The sequence below is a fragment of the Orcinus orca genome, chromosome 1, assembly GCF_937001465.1.
Source record: "Orcinus orca chromosome 1, mOrcOrc1.1, whole genome shotgun sequence".
Classification (NCBI taxonomy): domain Eukaryota; kingdom Metazoa; phylum Chordata; class Mammalia; order Artiodactyla; family Delphinidae; genus Orcinus; species Orcinus orca.
In genome coordinates, this window is record NC_064559.1 from 177,134,762 (window position 1) to 177,153,364 (window position 18,603).

The 18,603-nt window shown below is 49.7% G+C and overlaps 1 protein-coding gene across 6 annotated transcripts in view; it reads right to left on the bottom strand.

Annotated features, from left to right (window-relative positions):
* Window positions 1-18,305, bottom strand: part of KDM4A (lysine demethylase 4A) — a 42,920-nt gene extending 24,615 nt beyond the window's left edge. Inside the window, exons 1-11 of one of the 6 annotated variants that reach the window (XM_033421899.2) lie at window positions 18,169-18,305; window positions 15,136-15,313; window positions 14,335-14,510; window positions 11,383-11,497; window positions 9,182-9,375; window positions 7,064-7,113; window positions 6,237-6,340; window positions 5,694-5,831; window positions 4,731-4,981; window positions 3,418-3,617; window positions 1,745-2,127 (exon numbers count right to left, since the gene is read on the bottom strand). In XM_033421899.2, the coding sequence (XP_033277790.1) occupies window positions 1,745-2,127; window positions 3,418-3,617; window positions 4,731-4,981; window positions 5,694-5,831; window positions 6,237-6,340; window positions 7,064-7,113; window positions 9,182-9,375; window positions 11,383-11,497; window positions 14,335-14,510; window positions 15,136-15,273 (1,749 nt within the window). In that variant the 5' untranslated portion in view covers window positions 15,274-15,313; window positions 18,169-18,305. Of the gene's footprint in view, window positions 1-1,744; window positions 2,128-3,417; window positions 3,618-4,730; window positions 4,982-5,001; window positions 5,360-5,693; window positions 5,832-6,236; window positions 6,341-7,063; window positions 7,114-9,181; window positions 9,376-11,382; window positions 11,498-14,334; window positions 14,511-15,135; window positions 15,314-17,874; window positions 18,103-18,168 lie in introns of those variants that run through there. The other 5 variants (XM_012531803.3, XM_033421900.2, XM_033421898.2 and 2 more) reach the window with 5 other exon arrangements.
* Between the last annotated feature and the right edge of the window lie 298 nt (window positions 18,306-18,603).

The following is an 18,603-nucleotide window of genomic DNA, read 5'->3' on the forward strand; positions in this document are numbered from 1 at the left end:
CGCCACAGCTACTGAGCCTGCGCGTCTGGAGCCTGTGCTCCGCAACAAGAGAGGCCGCGACAGCGAGAGGCCCGCGCACCGCGATGAAGAGTGGCCCCTGCTCACCGCAACTAGAGAAAGCCCTCGCACAGAAACGAAGACCCAACACAGCCAAAAATAAATAAATTAATTAAAAAAAAAAAAAAAACAACGAAGTGGCATTCTGAGTGCCATGTGCCCGCCTCCTGTATCCATAACTTAACTGGTTCTTAATTGGGGAGGAAAAAAGATGTCTGTTATTCATGTATTGCCCCCACCACCAAAAAAAAAAAAGCCACAAAAAACCTGACTGTGGTAAGATTGCTTCAGCAGTAACATGTGGTCTGAACAACGCATTCAAGTGTCTAGTAAGTCCTTGCTATTGTTAGCGGCTTCTGTGGTTGTGAATGCAGTTGGAGGAAAGCAAGTCAGGAGGACAGGGCAAGAGAAGGACAGCGTGGCCTGCAGAGACAGCAGGATGCCCAAGAGGGCACAGAGCTTTGGGAAGGATGGCTGGGATGCGGCCACAGGGAACCTAAGGGGTTCTGCTTTCCAAGCGGAAGAGCCCTCTCCTGTGGAAGCAGCCACAGGACGGCGGAGGGAGCAGCGATCAGAGGCAACGAGAAGGCTGCACGGTGGTGTACGGTGGATACCCACACGCCGTGTGAGAGGGAAGGGGGACCTTCACATGGAGAAAGGGGGTCTACAGAAACTGAGTCCGAGATTCAAAGGCAGAAAGAAAAACGACATCGGGTGTTCAAGACGAGGGGAAAAACCAACCACAGAAAGGCACCGCTGGAAAAACTAGAGGATTTTAAGTGTCAGTATTTCAGCCAAAGAAAAGATAAAGCCAACAAGCCAATTGTTAATGTGAAGAAATAACAAGGGCACACGTGGAGCTCATGACAGTATTCTATCTGCATATACTTTTAAAATGTTTCGTAATAAAAACTTTTAGACGATAAATTTTTCAAAGGTGAAGGGAAGGGAACGGGGAAGTCTGTGCTGACTTCTACTACCTGCCAGTGACCCCACTCCACCCCCAGCCTGGGCTGCAACTTACCCATAGGCTGCGAGGCTGGGGAGAGAGCAGGTCACTCAGGGCAGGCCTGAGTCGGCTGCACCCAACGTGGCCCTGCTGTATCCCACTCAGACCCACCAAACGCCTTTCTACACAGAACAAACAAAAGACAGAGCTTTTGACAACTGCGTGGCCTGAGAGGAAGCCTGAACAGACATGTCCACGGTTACAGCTCTGGAGTTCATCCTGGCCTCCAAAACGATGCTGCGTTAGCAGTGTTATACTAGGAGGGGAAGAATGAAGAGGGGAGTAGAGGGAGAACTCCCAGGGGAGTCCAGGCTAAGAAAGGCCACCTCACCCCAAACCTCAAACCCTACAACCACTGCCACTCTAACCCTGGCCCCTAAGGCCAGGAGGGGCAGAGGATGCACCTAACTCAGCTGAAGATCCACCGAGGGCAGCCACGGAGGCTGCGAGGCAATTCTTTGGAACAACCGTCCCAGAGATAAGAGAAAGGAACTCCGAGCAAAGAACAAGCTGAGGTGACCCACTGCCACCTGGCTTTTGCTTGACACAACTGCAGACTGGCGGTCCATCCTGAGGGTCTCTCCTGCCATCTGGGACTCTGCGGCAGCCCAGCCTCAGAACCACCTCCCTCCCCAACACAGGAGGCCCCCTGCCCCCCACCCCACCCAGCGCCCACACCTCGGCCAGCTCCCGCTCATTGATGCTCCTGGTGGCGCCCCCTTTCTTCCTCGTGCATGACTCTCCTGCGGTGACCCTGTCGTCCCCTTTGGCGTAGCTGTGCACAGTGAGGACTCCCGTTTGCCCTGGGGCTCGGCAGGACAGAGGCTCACTGGTTTCTGAATCAGAAGAAATAGAATCCCGTGAAGAACCAGAGCCCAGACTGGAAGATGACTTCTTTTTGGAGCCTGAGAAGATGAGGCGACCCCCAAAAGAAACTGGATTCACAGAAAGGTCCAAGGCGGCCGCTTCCTGGTCCTGGTCCTCCTCCTCCTCCTCCTCCTCCTCTTCCAGCTTGACATTTTTAAGCTCTTCAAATTTGACTTCGGTGGAGTCGGAATAATCTGAAACACACAGACACAATGGACGGAGCCCACTTTCTCTTGTGCTTCTGAACTTCAAGAAAGGCAGAGTGGGGCTTCCCTGGTGGCGCAGTGGTTGAGAGTCCGCCTGCTGATGCAGGGGACATGGGTTCGCGCCCCGGTCCGGGAAGATCCCACATGCCGTGGAGTGGCTAGGCCCGTGAGCCATGGCCGCTGAGCCTGCGCGTCCGGAGCCTGTGCTCCGCAACGGGAGAGGCCATAACAGTGAGAGGTCCGTGTACCGCAAAAAAAAAAAAAGGCAGAGTGACAAGACCAAGGAACATGGGCAGCAAGTGAGGCCTGGCTCTGAACTCTGACTCCACCACCGACAGGGTCCCTGTGTGATCTGGGGCGAGCTGCTTAGCCTCTCTGGGCCTCCAGTTTCATCCTCTGTAACTTAAGGACGGTACCACCTCTCTCCAGGGTTCTTAAATAAGATTGCTGCGTGTAAGGTGGGAGCACAGCCTTGCACACAGCAGACACTCAGTTAAGTAGCAGCTGTCACTTCCTCAGAAGTCTCCTGCAGCTCAGCAGAGACCCAGAGAAGCCGGGCTAGAAAGACGGCTCAACAGAAGGCAGCAGGGCCCCAGGGTCCAAGTCCATAGTGCTGACTGGCTCTCAGCAGACACTCCAAGGTCCTGTCAACGCAGAGATCCTCCAAACCTGACCCGAGACTGATACAAGCCCCTTCCTAACACATCTGTCCTCAACAACTGTCCTAGTGAATGCTTTCAAACACTGTACCGGACCACACTGTCTGTCCTCTCCTAAAATACAAACGGCCTCTCAAGCCTCCCAATGAGCAAACGCTCAGGCGGCTGGCAGTCCCCACGTCGTCTCATCCCATTTCTCAGGTCGCTCCCGTGACACACCTGTCTCCCACCCTTCCCACCCCTTGTTCAAATCACAGGAAATCACTGCCAGCTCCCCAAGCAGCTCATGCTTGTGCACGTCTCCGGGCCTGGGCCCTGCTCCTCCTATCCGGAAAGCCCCTTCTATGTTCCCCCAGTCTGTCTGCCTGGAAAATCGCTGCTTACTCTGCAAGAGTTAATTCACGGGCACTTCACCAGGCAGAGCGGGGGCGGGGGCCTTTCCCCCATGTTCCTCAGCCGCCCTGGGTGACCCCAACCAAAGCGCTTCCCACACTCCAATCACACCATCTGCTCACAGACCCACCTCCCCTTTGTCACATCTGTGACCCCGCACTGATGTGGCGTCCAACACAGAAAAGAATGATTAGGGCTGTGGGGAAAAATACCATAACCAACTCACCTGGGAAGGTGAGACTGTCCTCAACTTGGCGCACGGAGCTGTGGGTGGGCCTCACAGGAGCAAGGGCAGCCTGGCACTCCGCCATATCGTACTGTCCAGAGCCCAGCTCCTCCCTGGGGAAGAGCTCGCTCTGACTCACCTCCTGTGGGATTTCAAGACAAACTCGGTGCCTCTTTGTCCCGATACGGTGCTTGGCCAGGCTGCAAGGAGGAGGGCAAACTTTTTAAGAGCCCCAGTATACATCTGCTTACACAAACACCTCCCCACGCAACCCAACTCAACGGCCAGAGCCTGCTTCACACTTCGGTGCCACCTGAGACTGGGGACCTCACCTCCCTGAGCCTGTTCCATCAAATGCAAACAGGGATGTCACCACCCCCTTCACAGGTTTGACGTGAGGCTTAAGAAGAGGTGTGCTGAGCACCTGGCAGAGCGCCTGGTGTACAGCAGGTCCCCGGTAAATGTTCCTCCTTTCTTCCCCACACAGCCCAAGAGAAACTCTCCTGAGGACAGATCCTCTGGCTCAGACACCGAGGACCCTGGCCCCTGCCCTTGTGAGTCTCATTTCCTTCACTACTGTCTCCTTTTCAAAAAGCCCTCAAATGGGGACTTCCCTGGTGGCACAGTGGTTAAGAATCCACCTACCAATGCAGGGGACACGGGTTCGTGCCCCGGTCCGGGAAGATCCCACATACCGCGGAGCAAGTAAGCCCGTGCGCCACAACTACCGAGCCTGCGCTCTAGAGCCCCGCAAGCCACAACTACTGAGCCCGCGTGCCACAACTACTGAGCCCGTACTCTAGAGCCGGCGAGCCACAACTACTGAAGCCCGCACACCTAGAGCCCATGCTCCACAACAAGAGAAGCCACTGCGATGAGAAGCCTGCGCACCGCAACGAAGAGTAGCCCCCGCTCGCCACAACTAGAGAAAGCCCATGCACAGCAACAAAGACCCAACGCAGTCAAAAATAAAAAAATAATAATAAATTAATAAATTAATTAATTAATTTTTTAAAAAGCCCTCAAATGGCAGTGAGAAAACTGGCTTCTCTGGCTCAGAGGGAGCCATGCCCTCGCACGCATGTGAGCCTTGCTCCAGCAGACTACGGCCCATGTAGCGGTGCTACCACCCTTGGGTGGCAGCCACGAGGAAGGGCCTGAACACCTCATTGAGGATTCTGGGGCCTGTACCAAGAAAAAACATTCCCTCAGGTGTGCTCAAACACCCCACTCAGAAGCAGCCTCTCGGCAGGCTACGGGAGCTGCCAGACACGCCTCCCTCAGGCAGCTGGGCCCGAGGGCTGCAGGGTTACCTCCTCTTCAGGTCACCCTCCTCTCCATCCTCGACCCCCTCCATGTCATCCTCCTCCGGGCACTCCTCCTCCTTCCGGGCTCTCGGGGCCAGTTCACTCTCCTTGAGAAACTCGGCCGCTTCTGGCGTGGGCAGAGTGTGGTCAATGACGGTGCTGTCCTTCCCAGCTTTCCAGAGTTTGTACCTTTCTGGCTGGAACTTCCTCACAAACACGTCCATGGAGATCTTCACCATGTCCTTTCTGCAGGAGCACTGTGGCAAGGTGCCAGAGGAGCTCCAGGTGAGACACTTGCCCTGCTCCTCCCCCGAGCCCCTCCTCCCATCTCCTCCCTCCGAATGGGAAAAGACACAAGACAGTTTAAGGCTGAAATGTTTGGGTTTACAGGCTGAGGGCATAACATCCTTGCAGAGCCTTCACACATGAAAGGAAGCAGGGAAAAAAGGGTGGAGGACACATGGCACTGGGGCGAGTCAACCTGGGCGCTAACTAGGGCGCATGGAGAACGGTTAGAGATGAGGCTCAGCGTTAGACCCTGGATGGTCAACGTCCACCTTCCCTCTGCTGTCTATCCAAGCCAGGACCACAGGAGCGAGTCTACTCCCAGCCAAACGTCCAGCCCTGCTGCTTCCCTAATGTAAAACGAAGCCCTTAAGATTTCTCCTCAACAGAGAAATCCCAGAGTGGCTAAAGAAAGCAATAGCACAGTGTGTAGGTGTAGTTTTAATGCTCAATGGACTCAAGCACGGAAACCTCATTTTATACGACTCAAATCGGAACAGATCTTTTAAAATTCTTTGTGAACACAAGATGCTGGCACTTTTGCACATTCCCCGCCACTCTGCTTCTGAATTCCAGCAGCTCAAAGAAATGTTCTAATCACCAGCCGGTGTATCTAAGAAGGTTGGCTGGCTCAACCAGTCATTTTTAGACACGGTTACTGTGAAGGAAACCCAGCGGACTTACCAGCACAGCTTGTTTGCCATACTCGATCCACCGCCGGGTAGCAAAATTAGTGGACTCAGCACAGTTGAAGCCATGGTTAAAGCCGGCATGGTACCCGTAAGGGAAAGTGATCATAAATTCTCCAGCTTCCTGAGTCACCTGAACAAAAGCAGACGGGAAGCAGCTGCAGCAAACGGCAGGCGTCTAGAGACCTGGGAAGTTGCGCTCCAGCTCTGCTACAACTGAGCTCAGTGGCCAGGGCTGGGTCACAAAACCACTGGGGACCTGGTGTCTTCTGTGACATGCAAAGTCTCTACACATCAGACACCATGACTATAATTAATGACTCCTCCAGATGACACTGTTCAAGGGGGCTTGACCCTCCTCTGGCACCAGGAAGGGGTAGCCCACCTTTAATGCTTCGAGATCAAACGATGATACAGATTAGCCCTGGCCCACACCTGGTACAGAGAATCAAGTAGAATAAAGCTCCTCTGTGAAACACACGCCAGCAAGGGTGGTTTCCGCGTAAGCCAAGGGCTGCTGTGTGCGAAATCCGCTCACCTTGTCAAAGGGAATTCCGTATTTCTTCAGCATTAAAGGCGAAATCAAGGTCATCTTATGGCGGAGAAAAGCCTCACAGCTTTGAGCACTGCCCGGGAAAAAGCCTGTTTAATTGAAAACGGGCACAGTTAATACACAGCCCCACGCTGGCTCTGTAACCCTGGAGTCACCTCACACCGCGCATCTCATCTACATGATAAGGAGGATGAATCACCAATGTGATCTCCACATATTCTTCTAGCTTCAGGTCAATCCTAAGGTTCCACAATGAACCTCTGCGCTGCCTCCTGTGTAGGCTGTTACATGGGTAATCAAATCCTGTTTGGGGGATTGCCCCAGGTGCCTCTGTTCTCACAAAGACCTTTGAAACAATTTAGAGCCTTTCTCCATTCACTGGGATCCTCAATCTTTTGTTAGTAGCACAACTACAGCACACACGACCCAAGCTCTTGTGAAATAGGCTCTGTAGAGGTACAAATCTATTGGAGTCCACTTAAAAGAACCAAAGCATAAAATTCAACTTTGACTTGATGATTTGGGTTTTTGGCAAAAGAACCAGACCCAATATGACCAATACACTATCCCTAGTCAAATAAACCCATGCATGATAAAATTGAGGCAAACACAGTCTAAGACTTACTAAGTCCCTTCCCAAGACAAAGTGGGAAAAGGCTCTGATTTTAGTCGCTCTGATATGTAACCAATCTGGCAGTCTGGCTCACTCCCCACATGTGGGCCTGAGAAAGGACCACAGCAAGTGGACACCTTAGAGCAATGAGCGCAGCTCACAGGCAGGTCTGACCCAGCAAGCGGAGTGGACCCCGTACCTTTGGCCAGGCGCTCCAGCCGCTTTCCGTGCTCAGGCGGGACAGAGTACCTGCAAACACAAAGAAGCATCAGCCGCTGAGCAGAGGGGCTCGTCTCCCCTTTCAGGACAGCTTGAAATATCAGACTTTTCAACTTCTCAACCACGAGAACCAGATAGGGATCTGGAGAAATGAAGTATTAGACTGTTTGGGCAGAGGAGGGCAGAGCACACGCAGAAGTGTGAGCGGTTTTATCTTTTATATTCATTCATTTAACAAGACATTTATTGAATATTTATCATGAACCAGGATTTAGGGTACACACTCAATGTTGCTCTCCTTTATAATGTTGTTCATGCAATAAAAGTTAAAAAAAAAAAAAAAAAGGAGGAGGATGGCATTAAAGTGCTCCTGGCAGAGCCTGAAAGGCCTAACTGGGATGAGATAGAGGGAGGAAGATGGGAAACGAGGTGACAACGGATCAGTTACCAGAGACCTGGCCCCTATGTGCTGAGCCCATTTCCCTTTGTCTCCACAACCGTGTACCGATTATCCAGTAAGCACTCACTCCTCCACCCCCGTGCGTATCTAGACACCATAGGAATTGCCCTTCATTAAAAATTGAACAGAAAAAATAAAAAACACATAGAGGACTATTTAAAACTTTTGCACAACTGTTAAGCTTTATATTCGGGAACTCAGGTAAGTCTGATTTACACTTACAATGCATTCTAAAGATGATTCCACAACAAAACCTTCCCATCCCAAATAGCTCTGTTATGCAACAAAACAGATGAGGAGCTAAGGAAAATGTTTGTCACCTAAAGGACTCTGTGATCCATCAGGCAACATTGCACAGAAGTCTCTAAAGGAACCACTTCAGATGACCTAAAGAGTGTATATAGCAACTAGAAAATCTCTTGACCTGAGAACAAAAAGTCCAATTTCAGGGAACTTCAGAGTAAACATGGTGAAGACACAAAAGCTAGAGTCTAGAAGTCTAGCCACCTAAGGAAGGAACTGGGACAGTAGTTAGGGGGTAATCACAGGCTCAAAAGGGTTTTCCCCCTTCCAATACTGGAAACTGCAAAGCATCTGCCAGAAGAAAAGAAAAGTCCTGGGAAAGGATGTGACTGAAGGTACCGGAAAGGAATGGAGACAGATACAGTCTGCACGACTCCCCATGGCCTGGCCACGGTGTCCCCTCCGGCCTCCTCACTCCTCCGTCCTCACACACAGCACGCAAACCACAAGGGACTTCCTTCCTCTAGTTACTCAAGACACCGTGCTCGCTCTCAAGTGTCTTTGCACGTGTTGTTACAACCACCCAGACACCCTCCCCTCAGTCCGCCTTCCGAACCCACCACCACCACACCCAGCCACGGCCTCACCTGCGAGCTCTCGGCTCAGCTGTCACCTCTTCCAGGGGAGCCTTCTCTAGTCCCCATGCTCACACACCTTCCTGTGTGAACCTATTACAACCACTGTTCCCCATCAGAGCTTTTCTCCCACTTTCTCTCTCCTGACCAGTCCCCTAGCGGTGTGAGGGTGGGCACCCCATCTGTCTTTTGCTTTGCCGAAGGCAGCATCTTCGCTAACATGCTGAGATAGATGGGTGGGCGCAGGAAGAAACGAGAGAGCTTTCTCTGATTTCTCCCCAGCCAGACGGCGGCCTCGGTGGGGAACGGGGAGCGGACGCTGAGTGGTCCTGCGTCCCCTCGTGAGTAAAGCACACACTGCTGCTCACCAAATATTTTTTCCATGAGGAAAAGAAAGCTTTCTATCATCTGAAGAAGTGACTCCAGTCTTGGAAGTCTGCCTCTAAGAAATGCCTCAGGCCTGTTCAGAAAAAGGAACCAGACAGTGGGAGAGCGCCCATGGCTCTCGGTCACTCAGGCACCTTTCTGTTTTCATACTGTGGTACTAAGTGCCCGGCCCGCTAACGTTTGCTACTCCCAAGGGCAGGGAGAGCACCAGAGCTCAAACAGCACCTTACTGCTTGAAAGTCGGAACAAAATGTAACACACCAGTCCCACCCTAAGCCTGCCGAACCATAATCTGCATTTTGCCCGATTCCAAGGTGTTCCCTGGGTACATGAAAGCTGAGAAGCCCCAGTGCCAAGTGCAGGCCGACTTTACCAGGATTTGGGTTCTCCGAAGTGCAGGTAATTGATGCTGTACAGGTCCATGTCTTCGGTGTGCCAGGCAAAGGATGTCTTCCACATGCCGAAGTACAGGTATGGGGTGTTCACGCCCTCAATGGTGATCCCGCTCTCCTTTTCCACCAAGTCCAGGATTGTTTTCAGGCGGCCGATATTCCATTCATCAACATGCTGCAGAGGAAGTTACACTGAATACAAACTGAGGCTCTGAACCCACCAATCACAGAGCAGGTCACAGGTGAGCTGTCACTCCTAACAAAGATTAGGAATAATGTTGAAACTACATGGCCCTGAAGACCACAGCACCCCTCACTCGCTGTTCAGAGCTGCCACTGGAACTGACGCCATTATACCTCTGAAGGGCAAACACCAGTTGGTGAACAACACTGAACACTAGTACATGAAAGATGAAAAAGGAGGGACAGCCACCTGTTCTAAACCCAAGAGGAAGAGTTTGCACAGAAGCTAAAGAAACTTAGGTCAGGACTTCCCTGGTGGTGCAGTGGTTAAGAATCCGCCTGCCAATGCAGGGGACAAGGGTTCGGGCCGTGGTCCAGGAAGATCCCACATGCCGCAGAGCAACTAAGCCCGTGCACCACAACTACTGAGCCTGCACTCTAGAGCCCGCAGCCACAACTACTGAGCCCACATGCCACAACTACTGAAGCCCGCACACCTAGAGATCATGCTCCGCAACAAGAGGAGCCACCGCAATGAGAAGCCCATGCACCGCAACGAAGAGTAGCACCCGCTCGCCGCAACTAGAGAGCCCGCGTACAGCAACGAAGACCCAACGCAGCCAAAAATAAATTAATTTTAAAAAAAAGAAAAAGAAAGAAACTTAAGTCGAAAGAGCAAAGTACTGTCAAACCATAAAAAATACAAAGCATGGGAATCAACTGTACTCATTTGTGACTTATCCAGCCCTTATTTCCACTGGGCAGTGTCTTCAGTAAAAAGTCTACAATGTGGGGGCTTCCCTGGTGGCGCAGTGGTTGAGAGTCCGCCTGCCGATGCAGGGGACACGGGTTTGTGCCCTGGTCCGGGAAGATCCCACATGCTGTGGAGCGGCTGGGCCCGTGGGCCATGGCCGCTGAGCCTGCGCGTCCGGAGCCTGTGCTCCACAACGGGAGAGGCCACAGCAGTGAGAGGCCCACGTACCGCGCAAAAAAAAAAAAAAAAAAAAAGTCTACAATGTTATCCTGAGTTGTAAAGGTCATCGAGGAGCCCACTTCCTATAAGTACGTTCTGGATTTATGCCTACAAGCTTCACTTCCCACCACCCAAAAAAGCTGTCATCAACAAAACTGGAATCCACTTTTTAAACATCTTCCTTCAAATAATTTACAAAAACAATAAATTAATCGGAGTGATAATCCCTAAAACACCCTACAGTTTTGTTTTTTTTTTTTTTTTTTTTTTTTTGCGGTACGCGGGCCTCTCACTGTTGTGGCCTCTCCCGTTGTGGAGCACAGACTCCGGACGCGCAGGCTCAGCGGCCATGGCTCACGTGCCCAGCCGCTCCGCGGCATGTGGGATCTTCCCGGATCGGGGCACAAACCCATGTCCCCTGCATCGGCAGGCGGACTCTCAACCACTGCGCCACCAGGGAAGCCCCCTACAGATTTTTTAATCATCCAAAAAACAGTCCCAAATATTTCTTCCTTGTACCGTATCTAAGGCTGTTCTCTATGCCAAAAAGCACTAAATCCTAAGCCAATGCAATTTGTTAAAACAGCTTTTGCTACAGAATCTTGTTTGAGGATTCTGCAAATCTAAATATGTTCCTCTTCTTAAATATATACCCCTTCCATTATATTGGTCAGTGATCTTTTTTCTTCAGAAACTACATTGCCCTCCCCCAACATTTCATTTACTGTGATCCCACCCTTTCTAGAACTCATCAGAGCTACCACCCACGGACTCTTCTAACAGCCCTTGCTAAAAACACCATATCATCCAATTCACATGTAGAGTGGGAGAAATAAAATTCAGTCACATGCAAAACTACCCACAATTAAGTGAGCACAGCCCATCACCTGGTGGTGGGCCGTTCCTTTGTCCAGACACCCGTTCAGCAAAACAGCTTTTTGGTGCCCACTACATGCTGGGCAGATGAAAATGGGATTAAATTACAAAATCGCAAAAATGCTGCATAGAGATCCCAGGAAGTCTCACCTTTTCATAGAGAGTGCCATTCACATCTGCACCATAGATTGGGGGATTGAATGTGAGATTTTTCCAGTATTTCCGTTCAAGCTCTTCAAATTCACTATAGCGTGGGGTACAGTACCTTTAAAAAGTTAAAAAAAAAAAGTGTTAGCCACTTATAAGGGACTAAATACATGAGGCATTATGAACGGCACGAGACACAATCCCTGTTCCAGGGATAGCAAGACATTTCAAATGAACAAGACATAACCTTGGCCTTCAAGGTTCCAATACAGTACCCAGTAACTCCCTCAACGTTCTGGGCCCAAAAAAGGTAACATACACAAAGATGTAAGCCCATCTTCCTTAAGAATGATATCCTCCACTCTTTCAAGAGACTCTACTATAACTACACACTGCACCCGTCAGGAGTAGCCTGGCCACACAGGGAGAAAATAGGCTTCCAAACCTGTGAGAACCAAGACTGCAAATCCCTATGTATCCACAGACGACCAAAACCCAGCACATGGAGAGCTGAGGCCCTGGAAAAGAATTTACTTCCCTGCACTCTAAGGAAGCGTCTCCAAGAGGGCTAACTTCAGTTGTCACTGCTACATTCCCAGCATCCTATGCAGTGTGGCTAACATTCAACAAATAATCATGCCTGAAAACCAAATATTTTAATAAAAATATAAAATAGTCCTAAAAACATAAAAATAGGTTTCTGCACATCAAATGTTCCATTTAGCAAAATACATGTGTATACATATGCTCACACACTCAAATACACACACACCACTATCTATCTATCTATCTATATCTCCCCACATAATACCATTAAAAATGTCTGTACTCTTTTTTTTTGTTTGTTTGTTTTTGCGATATGCGGGCCTCTCACTGTTGTGGCCTCTCCCGTTGCGGAGCACAGGCTCCAGACGTGCAGGCTCAGCAGCCATGGCTCACGGGCCCAGCCGCTCCGCGGCATGTGGGATCTTCCCGGACCGGGGCACGAACCCGTGTCCCCTGCATCGGCAGGCGGACTCTCAACCACTGCGCCACCAGGGAAGCCCAATATCTGTACTCTTTAGCTCAATAATCACATACTGAAAACTTACTCCCAAAACAATCTTTTAAAAATTCAAACCACTTAAAAATTACTACACAATTTAAAAAGAGTAACGTGTAAACCTAATAGGTATTTGAAAATGCACACTATAACTCAAATGGCCAAAAAACATGATAAGACCAAAATGAAACTGTGTGGAGATGAGATGAGTGGGGAAAAAAAAATCTTACTTTAAATACTGCCTTACATTTTGATGTTAAACTAATGAATCATGAAGTTTAGAATTCTCAAGTTCTAAACCCTTTAAATACAAATAACTCTACTTCCAACTGATCTGCTTTAAAAGTTTAGGTTTTTACCCTACTGGGTTATCTTAAAGCTGGCTGACCACACAGACAGAAATCAAAGGTAAGAATTGATTGTATTTCGGATGAAGGGAAAAGACACAGGACCGGCTGATTTAAAAAGAGGTGTCCTGAAAGAAGGTAAGGCCTACCATATGTTGATGAGACAGGAAGAACAGCACAGGGGCCTGAGTGAGGCCAACCCGACGTGAAACAAAGCAAGTGTGCTTGGCACGGCGCAGAGCTAGGAAGCAGACATGAAGACGGCACAGCCTCTCATCTGCGGAGCATGGCACACTTCTTCAACAGGCTTTTACACAGATTCCCTCATTAGACAGCAGGTTGGCCAGCAATAGAGATGCTTTAAGAGTTAGGCTGCCAATAAAATTGGAAGCCCACACTTAGAACTGTGCTATGTCAAAGGAAAAGAAGGCAGAGCACAGACGGAGAAAGAGCGCGACCTGATGTGAGATGATAAAGCACTCCAAGTGTGAAGCCTGGCAAGCTGAGGCTCTACTGCGAGCCTCCACGGCAGAGCCGCAAAAACGTCTGGCTGGGGGTTTCCCTGGTGGCGCAGTGGTTGAGAGTCCACCTGCCGATGCAGGGGACACGGGTTCGTGCCCCGGTCCGGGAAGATCCCACATGCCGCAGAGCGGCTGGGCCCGTGAGCCATGGCCGCTGAGCCTGCGCGTCCGGAGCCTGTGCTCTGCAACGGGAGAGGCCACAACAGTGAGAGGTCCGCGTACCGCAAAAAAAAAAAAAAAAAAAAAAAAAAAAAGTCTGGCTGAAACCAAGATATGTGTGGACCAAAAAGGCTCAGGAGAAGAGGCAAGGGGGAGGGAGGAATCCCTTGTGGAGCCACAAAATGAAGAAGTAACAAGGGAAGGGAGAAGATCCAAGCAAGAGGATTAAGGACTAGTCAGAGCCCAATGAGGGGAACACACAACTTATTCTCTGTAAATCTGAGGTAATGAGAGCAAAATATTAAAAACAGCAGAGAAAAACAACTGAAGACAGCAGACCTAAACAAAGATGTTTCCAACAGAGACAAGAATGTACAGATGATGATGGAGTGATAGAAAACAGCAACCAGCCTGGTAGTTCACTCACATTTGGATAATGTCACAAAGGAAATGAGATAGCATCTGTAGGGGTAGTGAGGAGTTTGCCATGATTAAAGACAGGAGGACCCAGACGGAAGAGATTAACTTAAACCTCGAAGGCCACTTTTTGATAAGTGGGTAGTATCAATACATCCGGCCAACGCTCCTCTTGAACCAACTCCAAGTTTCCCCTTTGCAACCTTGCAAATTATTAGAGTCAGAAAATGATCCTACTTTTGAAGGAAAAACAATGGGATTACTTTATGTAAAAATATGTACAAGTTTAGACTGTGACTGTGTACCGAGATGAGGAACGCTTCCATGTAAAGAGCGGACAGAGAGACAGATACTAGAGGTGAGGAAACTATTTTTCAGCGGGATGGCAGCAGTCCTGGAGACTGCTTTGCACGTGAGATATCAGGTCCCAGATGCTAGGACAGGTGGGAAGGAATGTGTTTTCACTCACTTATCGCTATTGGCTATCTTGCGGAACTCTCGAACAGTCATGGCTTTCTTCTGTATGTTGTACTGAGTAAAAAGGCCAGACTGCCCAGTCACTAGCTGCTGGATGGGGGCAGGAATGACCAGGTCATCAATATCATCATAGGACGCTCGTGGCTTCCACTCCTTTGGAGGAACAACCTGTAGGGAACACAAGAAACAAAGAGATCAGAAACCTGACAAGCTGGTCAGAGTCCAAGAAGTGTGCAGGCCAACAGCCGATTCTACTAAAAAGTCACATGGATTTAACCATGCTCACCCAAACACGGCAAGTCACACTGTCATGCTAGCCCTGATCCAGTTCTGCTACCAACTAGCTGCCTCGTTGCAATGATCTAAGGTACGGAATTCTCAGCCTCAGAATCTTATCTGGGCACCAAGACAAGAGGTTGAAGAGTTGATTCTCTCTCAATCTAACAGAAAGTTCACATGGGAAGCCAAATTACTATCAGAGTGCTGGATGAGACCGAAACCGAGAACGAGAGAAGTTGGATTGATGAAAACACCCTTCTCCACCAAGAGATGGAAGCACCACAGCAGCTGGCCCTGGGACACTGCTCTCTTCCTCCCTTTTAAACATTCTAAGCAGCTCTTCTCCAACCTAAAAAGAGATGCTTCAGATGTTAACGAAAGGAATTAACTTGTAAATAGGACAGCAAATATTCAACTACCACCAAGCCTGCCTTTCAGTAAAACTCGGTTCTTCCAGCCTTCATTTAGGAAAAATCTTACTGCCACCCTGAGTCCCAAAGGCCCCGTCCCCCACCTTAGCCAGCCCAGCCCGATGAGCTCCTTGGGATTCAATGTAGGCAATATAACGACTGAAGTTCCGGAACTCCTCCATAGTCGGGTAAAAGGTCATTATCCGAGCACTGGGATTCAAGGTTTCAGATTCAGAAGCCATTTTCCCTCCTTTTTTGAGGTCACTTTGGTCAGGCAGGAATCTGAAGAAATACATTAAGAACATAAAATTATATAAAATGTGGGCTTCCCTGGCGGCGCAGTGGTTAAGAATCCGCCTGCCGATGCACGGGACACGGGTTCGAGTCCTGGTCTGGGAAGATCCCACATGCCGCAGAGCAACTAAGCCTGTGCGCCACAACTACTGAGCCTGAGCTCCAGAGCCCGCAAGCCACAGCTACGGAAGCCCACGCACCTAGAGCCCATGCTCCGCAACAAAAGAAGCCACTGCAATGACAAGCCTGCACACTGCAATGAAGAGTAGCCCCCGCTCACCGCCACTACAGAAAGCCCATGCGCAGCAACAAAGACCCAACACAACCAAAAATAAATATTTTTTAAAATGTTAAAAAAAATTATATAAAATGGGGCTTCCCTGGTGGCGCAGTGGTTGAGAGTCCACCTGCCGATGCAGGGGACACGGGTTCGTGCCCCGGTCCGGGAGGATCCCACATGCCGCAGAGCGGCTGGGCCCGTGAGCCATGGCCGCTGAGCCTGCGCGTCTGGAGCCTGTGCTCCGCAGCGGGTGAGGCCACAGCAGTGAGAGGCCGGCGTACCACAAAAAAAAAAAAAAAAAAAAAATTATATAAAATGTAATTAAGATTGAATGCTGGAAATGTCAGTGCTGAAAGAAATTCTGAAGCAGCTGTAAGACCTCACACCTGGAATCTGCCTCTAGGCAGGTCATTTAAATGAGTAAGACACACTGGGACAGAAAAGGTTCTGTCTAAAGGATTCTAATGTATAAAATTGCCTGTATTTAAACCTGACTTACATGGAGACATTGTTTCAGCTAAAAAAGGGAAACTGCAATTATTTGGTTGTTGGTCCCATCTAACAAAGCAGCTGCCCCGCCCATATTTTCCCCTTCTCTTTTCAGCTGCTCCCTTATTCACACCTTGCTGTTTCTAAGTATTAAATTCAATATACTACAACCAGATTTTTTTTAAATAAAAATCAATCTACGGGCTCCCTTCTAGGGCAAAGCTTTAAAACAGGATTCTAGATTCCTAAGAAAAGTTAGTTGGCTACCAGATTACAAAGTTTAAGGGTTAAAGAGTACCCTGATATTAGTAGCCTGAGCTATGATTTTTAAAACTCTAAAGGGAAATTATTCTCATATCTAAACCAAAATGCAGTTTCGGCACTGCTATACGAAGTCAAGCTAGAGACTAGTTCAATTGCGCTGTACCCAGAACTCAAAGGACAAAATTTAAACAGGCAATAAACTGGCAATAAAGGGCAAACTTCATAACTGACTGGAGGTGAAATAAATACTACTTTGTTTTTAGATGAGGCCTTCAGTTAAGTGGGTGCATCCCCATTGCCTGGTAACACAATAGACTATTTTGACTGAATAAGAACCAAGCACACCAGCTAAAAGAAGCCAGTTTAGAAGCAAAAACCGTATGTCCTTTTCTTTACTCAATTCCCCCAAATCTGGGTCCCAAAGCCATGGCAGTTCAGCTCCAAGAGTCCCCTTGAGAGCTGGAGCGATCAGAAGGGAGGAAACTGTGTCCAACCTACCAACAATCTAGTAAAAGGTTGGGAAGACAGCATGGAGTAGAACTGTCTCAGGTAGGAGAGAAGACAAGTCCCAGTACCTGCATCTCTCCGGGTTCCATTTCACCAAAAATAAAGTGCGTTCCTGGCCTGGTGCTTTCCTGCACCTCGTCAAACTTTGCATGGCAGATATACTGTAAGCCCTGTTTTATATACCAGGAAATTTACCCACAGTCCTGTAATGTTCTCCTAGTGCTCCTGCCATTACACTGTGCTGCCTACAGCATAATCTCCACTTAGTCTAAGCCCTTTACAAGGGCAGATCCAAGTGTACAGGAACCTAAAGTTTTATGCAATCTTGAAGACCCTCTCTTTAAAAAAAGAATACAAAATATCTTACTCTTGCAAATTTTATAAAGACACATAATCATGTGAACACAGTGTTAGGGCCCATCGTAGGGCCTCCCAAACCCCTAATGGGGCTTCATCTGCCTCTGGCCTTATTCATCTTTGTAAGCCTAGAACCTAGAACAATGCACGGCACAGAGTAGGCACTCAGTAACTGTTGAGTAACCGATTTCTTTCCTCTTACCTCAACTGCTCATTCCTTTTCTTCTACCCTAGGATTCCCTTCCCTCAATCTATTTCCTGGGGAAAGTTCCCATTCCCTGACACCTTCCTCTCCCAACCCAGCAACAAAGCCTACTGGTTTAAGAGAGCACTGCCCCGGAGTTAAAACAACTCTGAATACAGATCCAGTCTCTGCCATTTATTAGCTGTGTGACCTTGGCTGTGTAAGCTGCCCGAGTCTCAGTTTCTCCTCCTGTAAAATGGGGATCCCAACCTCCTTGCCCGGCAGGGTTGCTGTGATTAACTCAGATGATGCAAGCGAAACGCTAAGCACTAGGCCGGGTACTTATCAACTCAATAAAGGGAGCTGTTGCTAACAACCACCTCAAACTCCCGCCCCCTCCCCTCGCAGATGCTCCCGCGGGTATCGCTCCCAAAGTAGCCCCCCGCTCCCAAGGTCCCCGAAGCTCACCGCGTAGACGCCTGGCCCCTCCCGGCCCCGCCGCCTAGGCGAGTGAGTCCGGGCCGTAGGAAGAAGAAAATAAGGCCCAGTAGACCCGCCCACCCTTCCCGACGTCCATTGGCTATAAGAGATTGGAAAGGGCCAATCTCAGGACCCATTTCAGAAGCTCCTGCTCCCATTGACCGAGAACCATGCCTATCACTGACCGTTGAAGACCGCCCTCCGCCCCTCCCCCACCAGAGCTCACGGTCACGGCTACAGAAGCAACAAACCTAAAGGATTCAAAAACCCTCTGGTTCTTACTTAAAGCCCACTGCCCCGGCAGGGCTAAGGCCCGACTTCTGCTGTCGCCACTAGCCGATCCCTCTGCTTTCCCAGCCGGCGAAGGACGAAGCTCCGCCTCCTCTAAAGTAGGCCTCTGCGCAGTCGCACAGCGCTCCACAGAGTCAACCAATCCAGGGGCTGCCAGAAGCCTTCAAACAGCCAATGAACGCGCTCTGCAGCCGCCCCAAAGTACTGGCACATCAATCGGCTCAGCCTATGAGCGCCGGCTAGGGCTGTTGCCGGGAGGAAACGCTGTACCACTCGCGACCGCGGCCACTGAGCATCTCTGCTGAATCGCAGAACTGGCCAATCGCAGGCGGGCTTCTGGCCGCCCGTAGCTAATCTGGATTAAAAGAGTTGAGTGCCTAGAAATGGGCTAGTTGGCCAGGGTAAAGGCACTGATGGGGTTGTTGT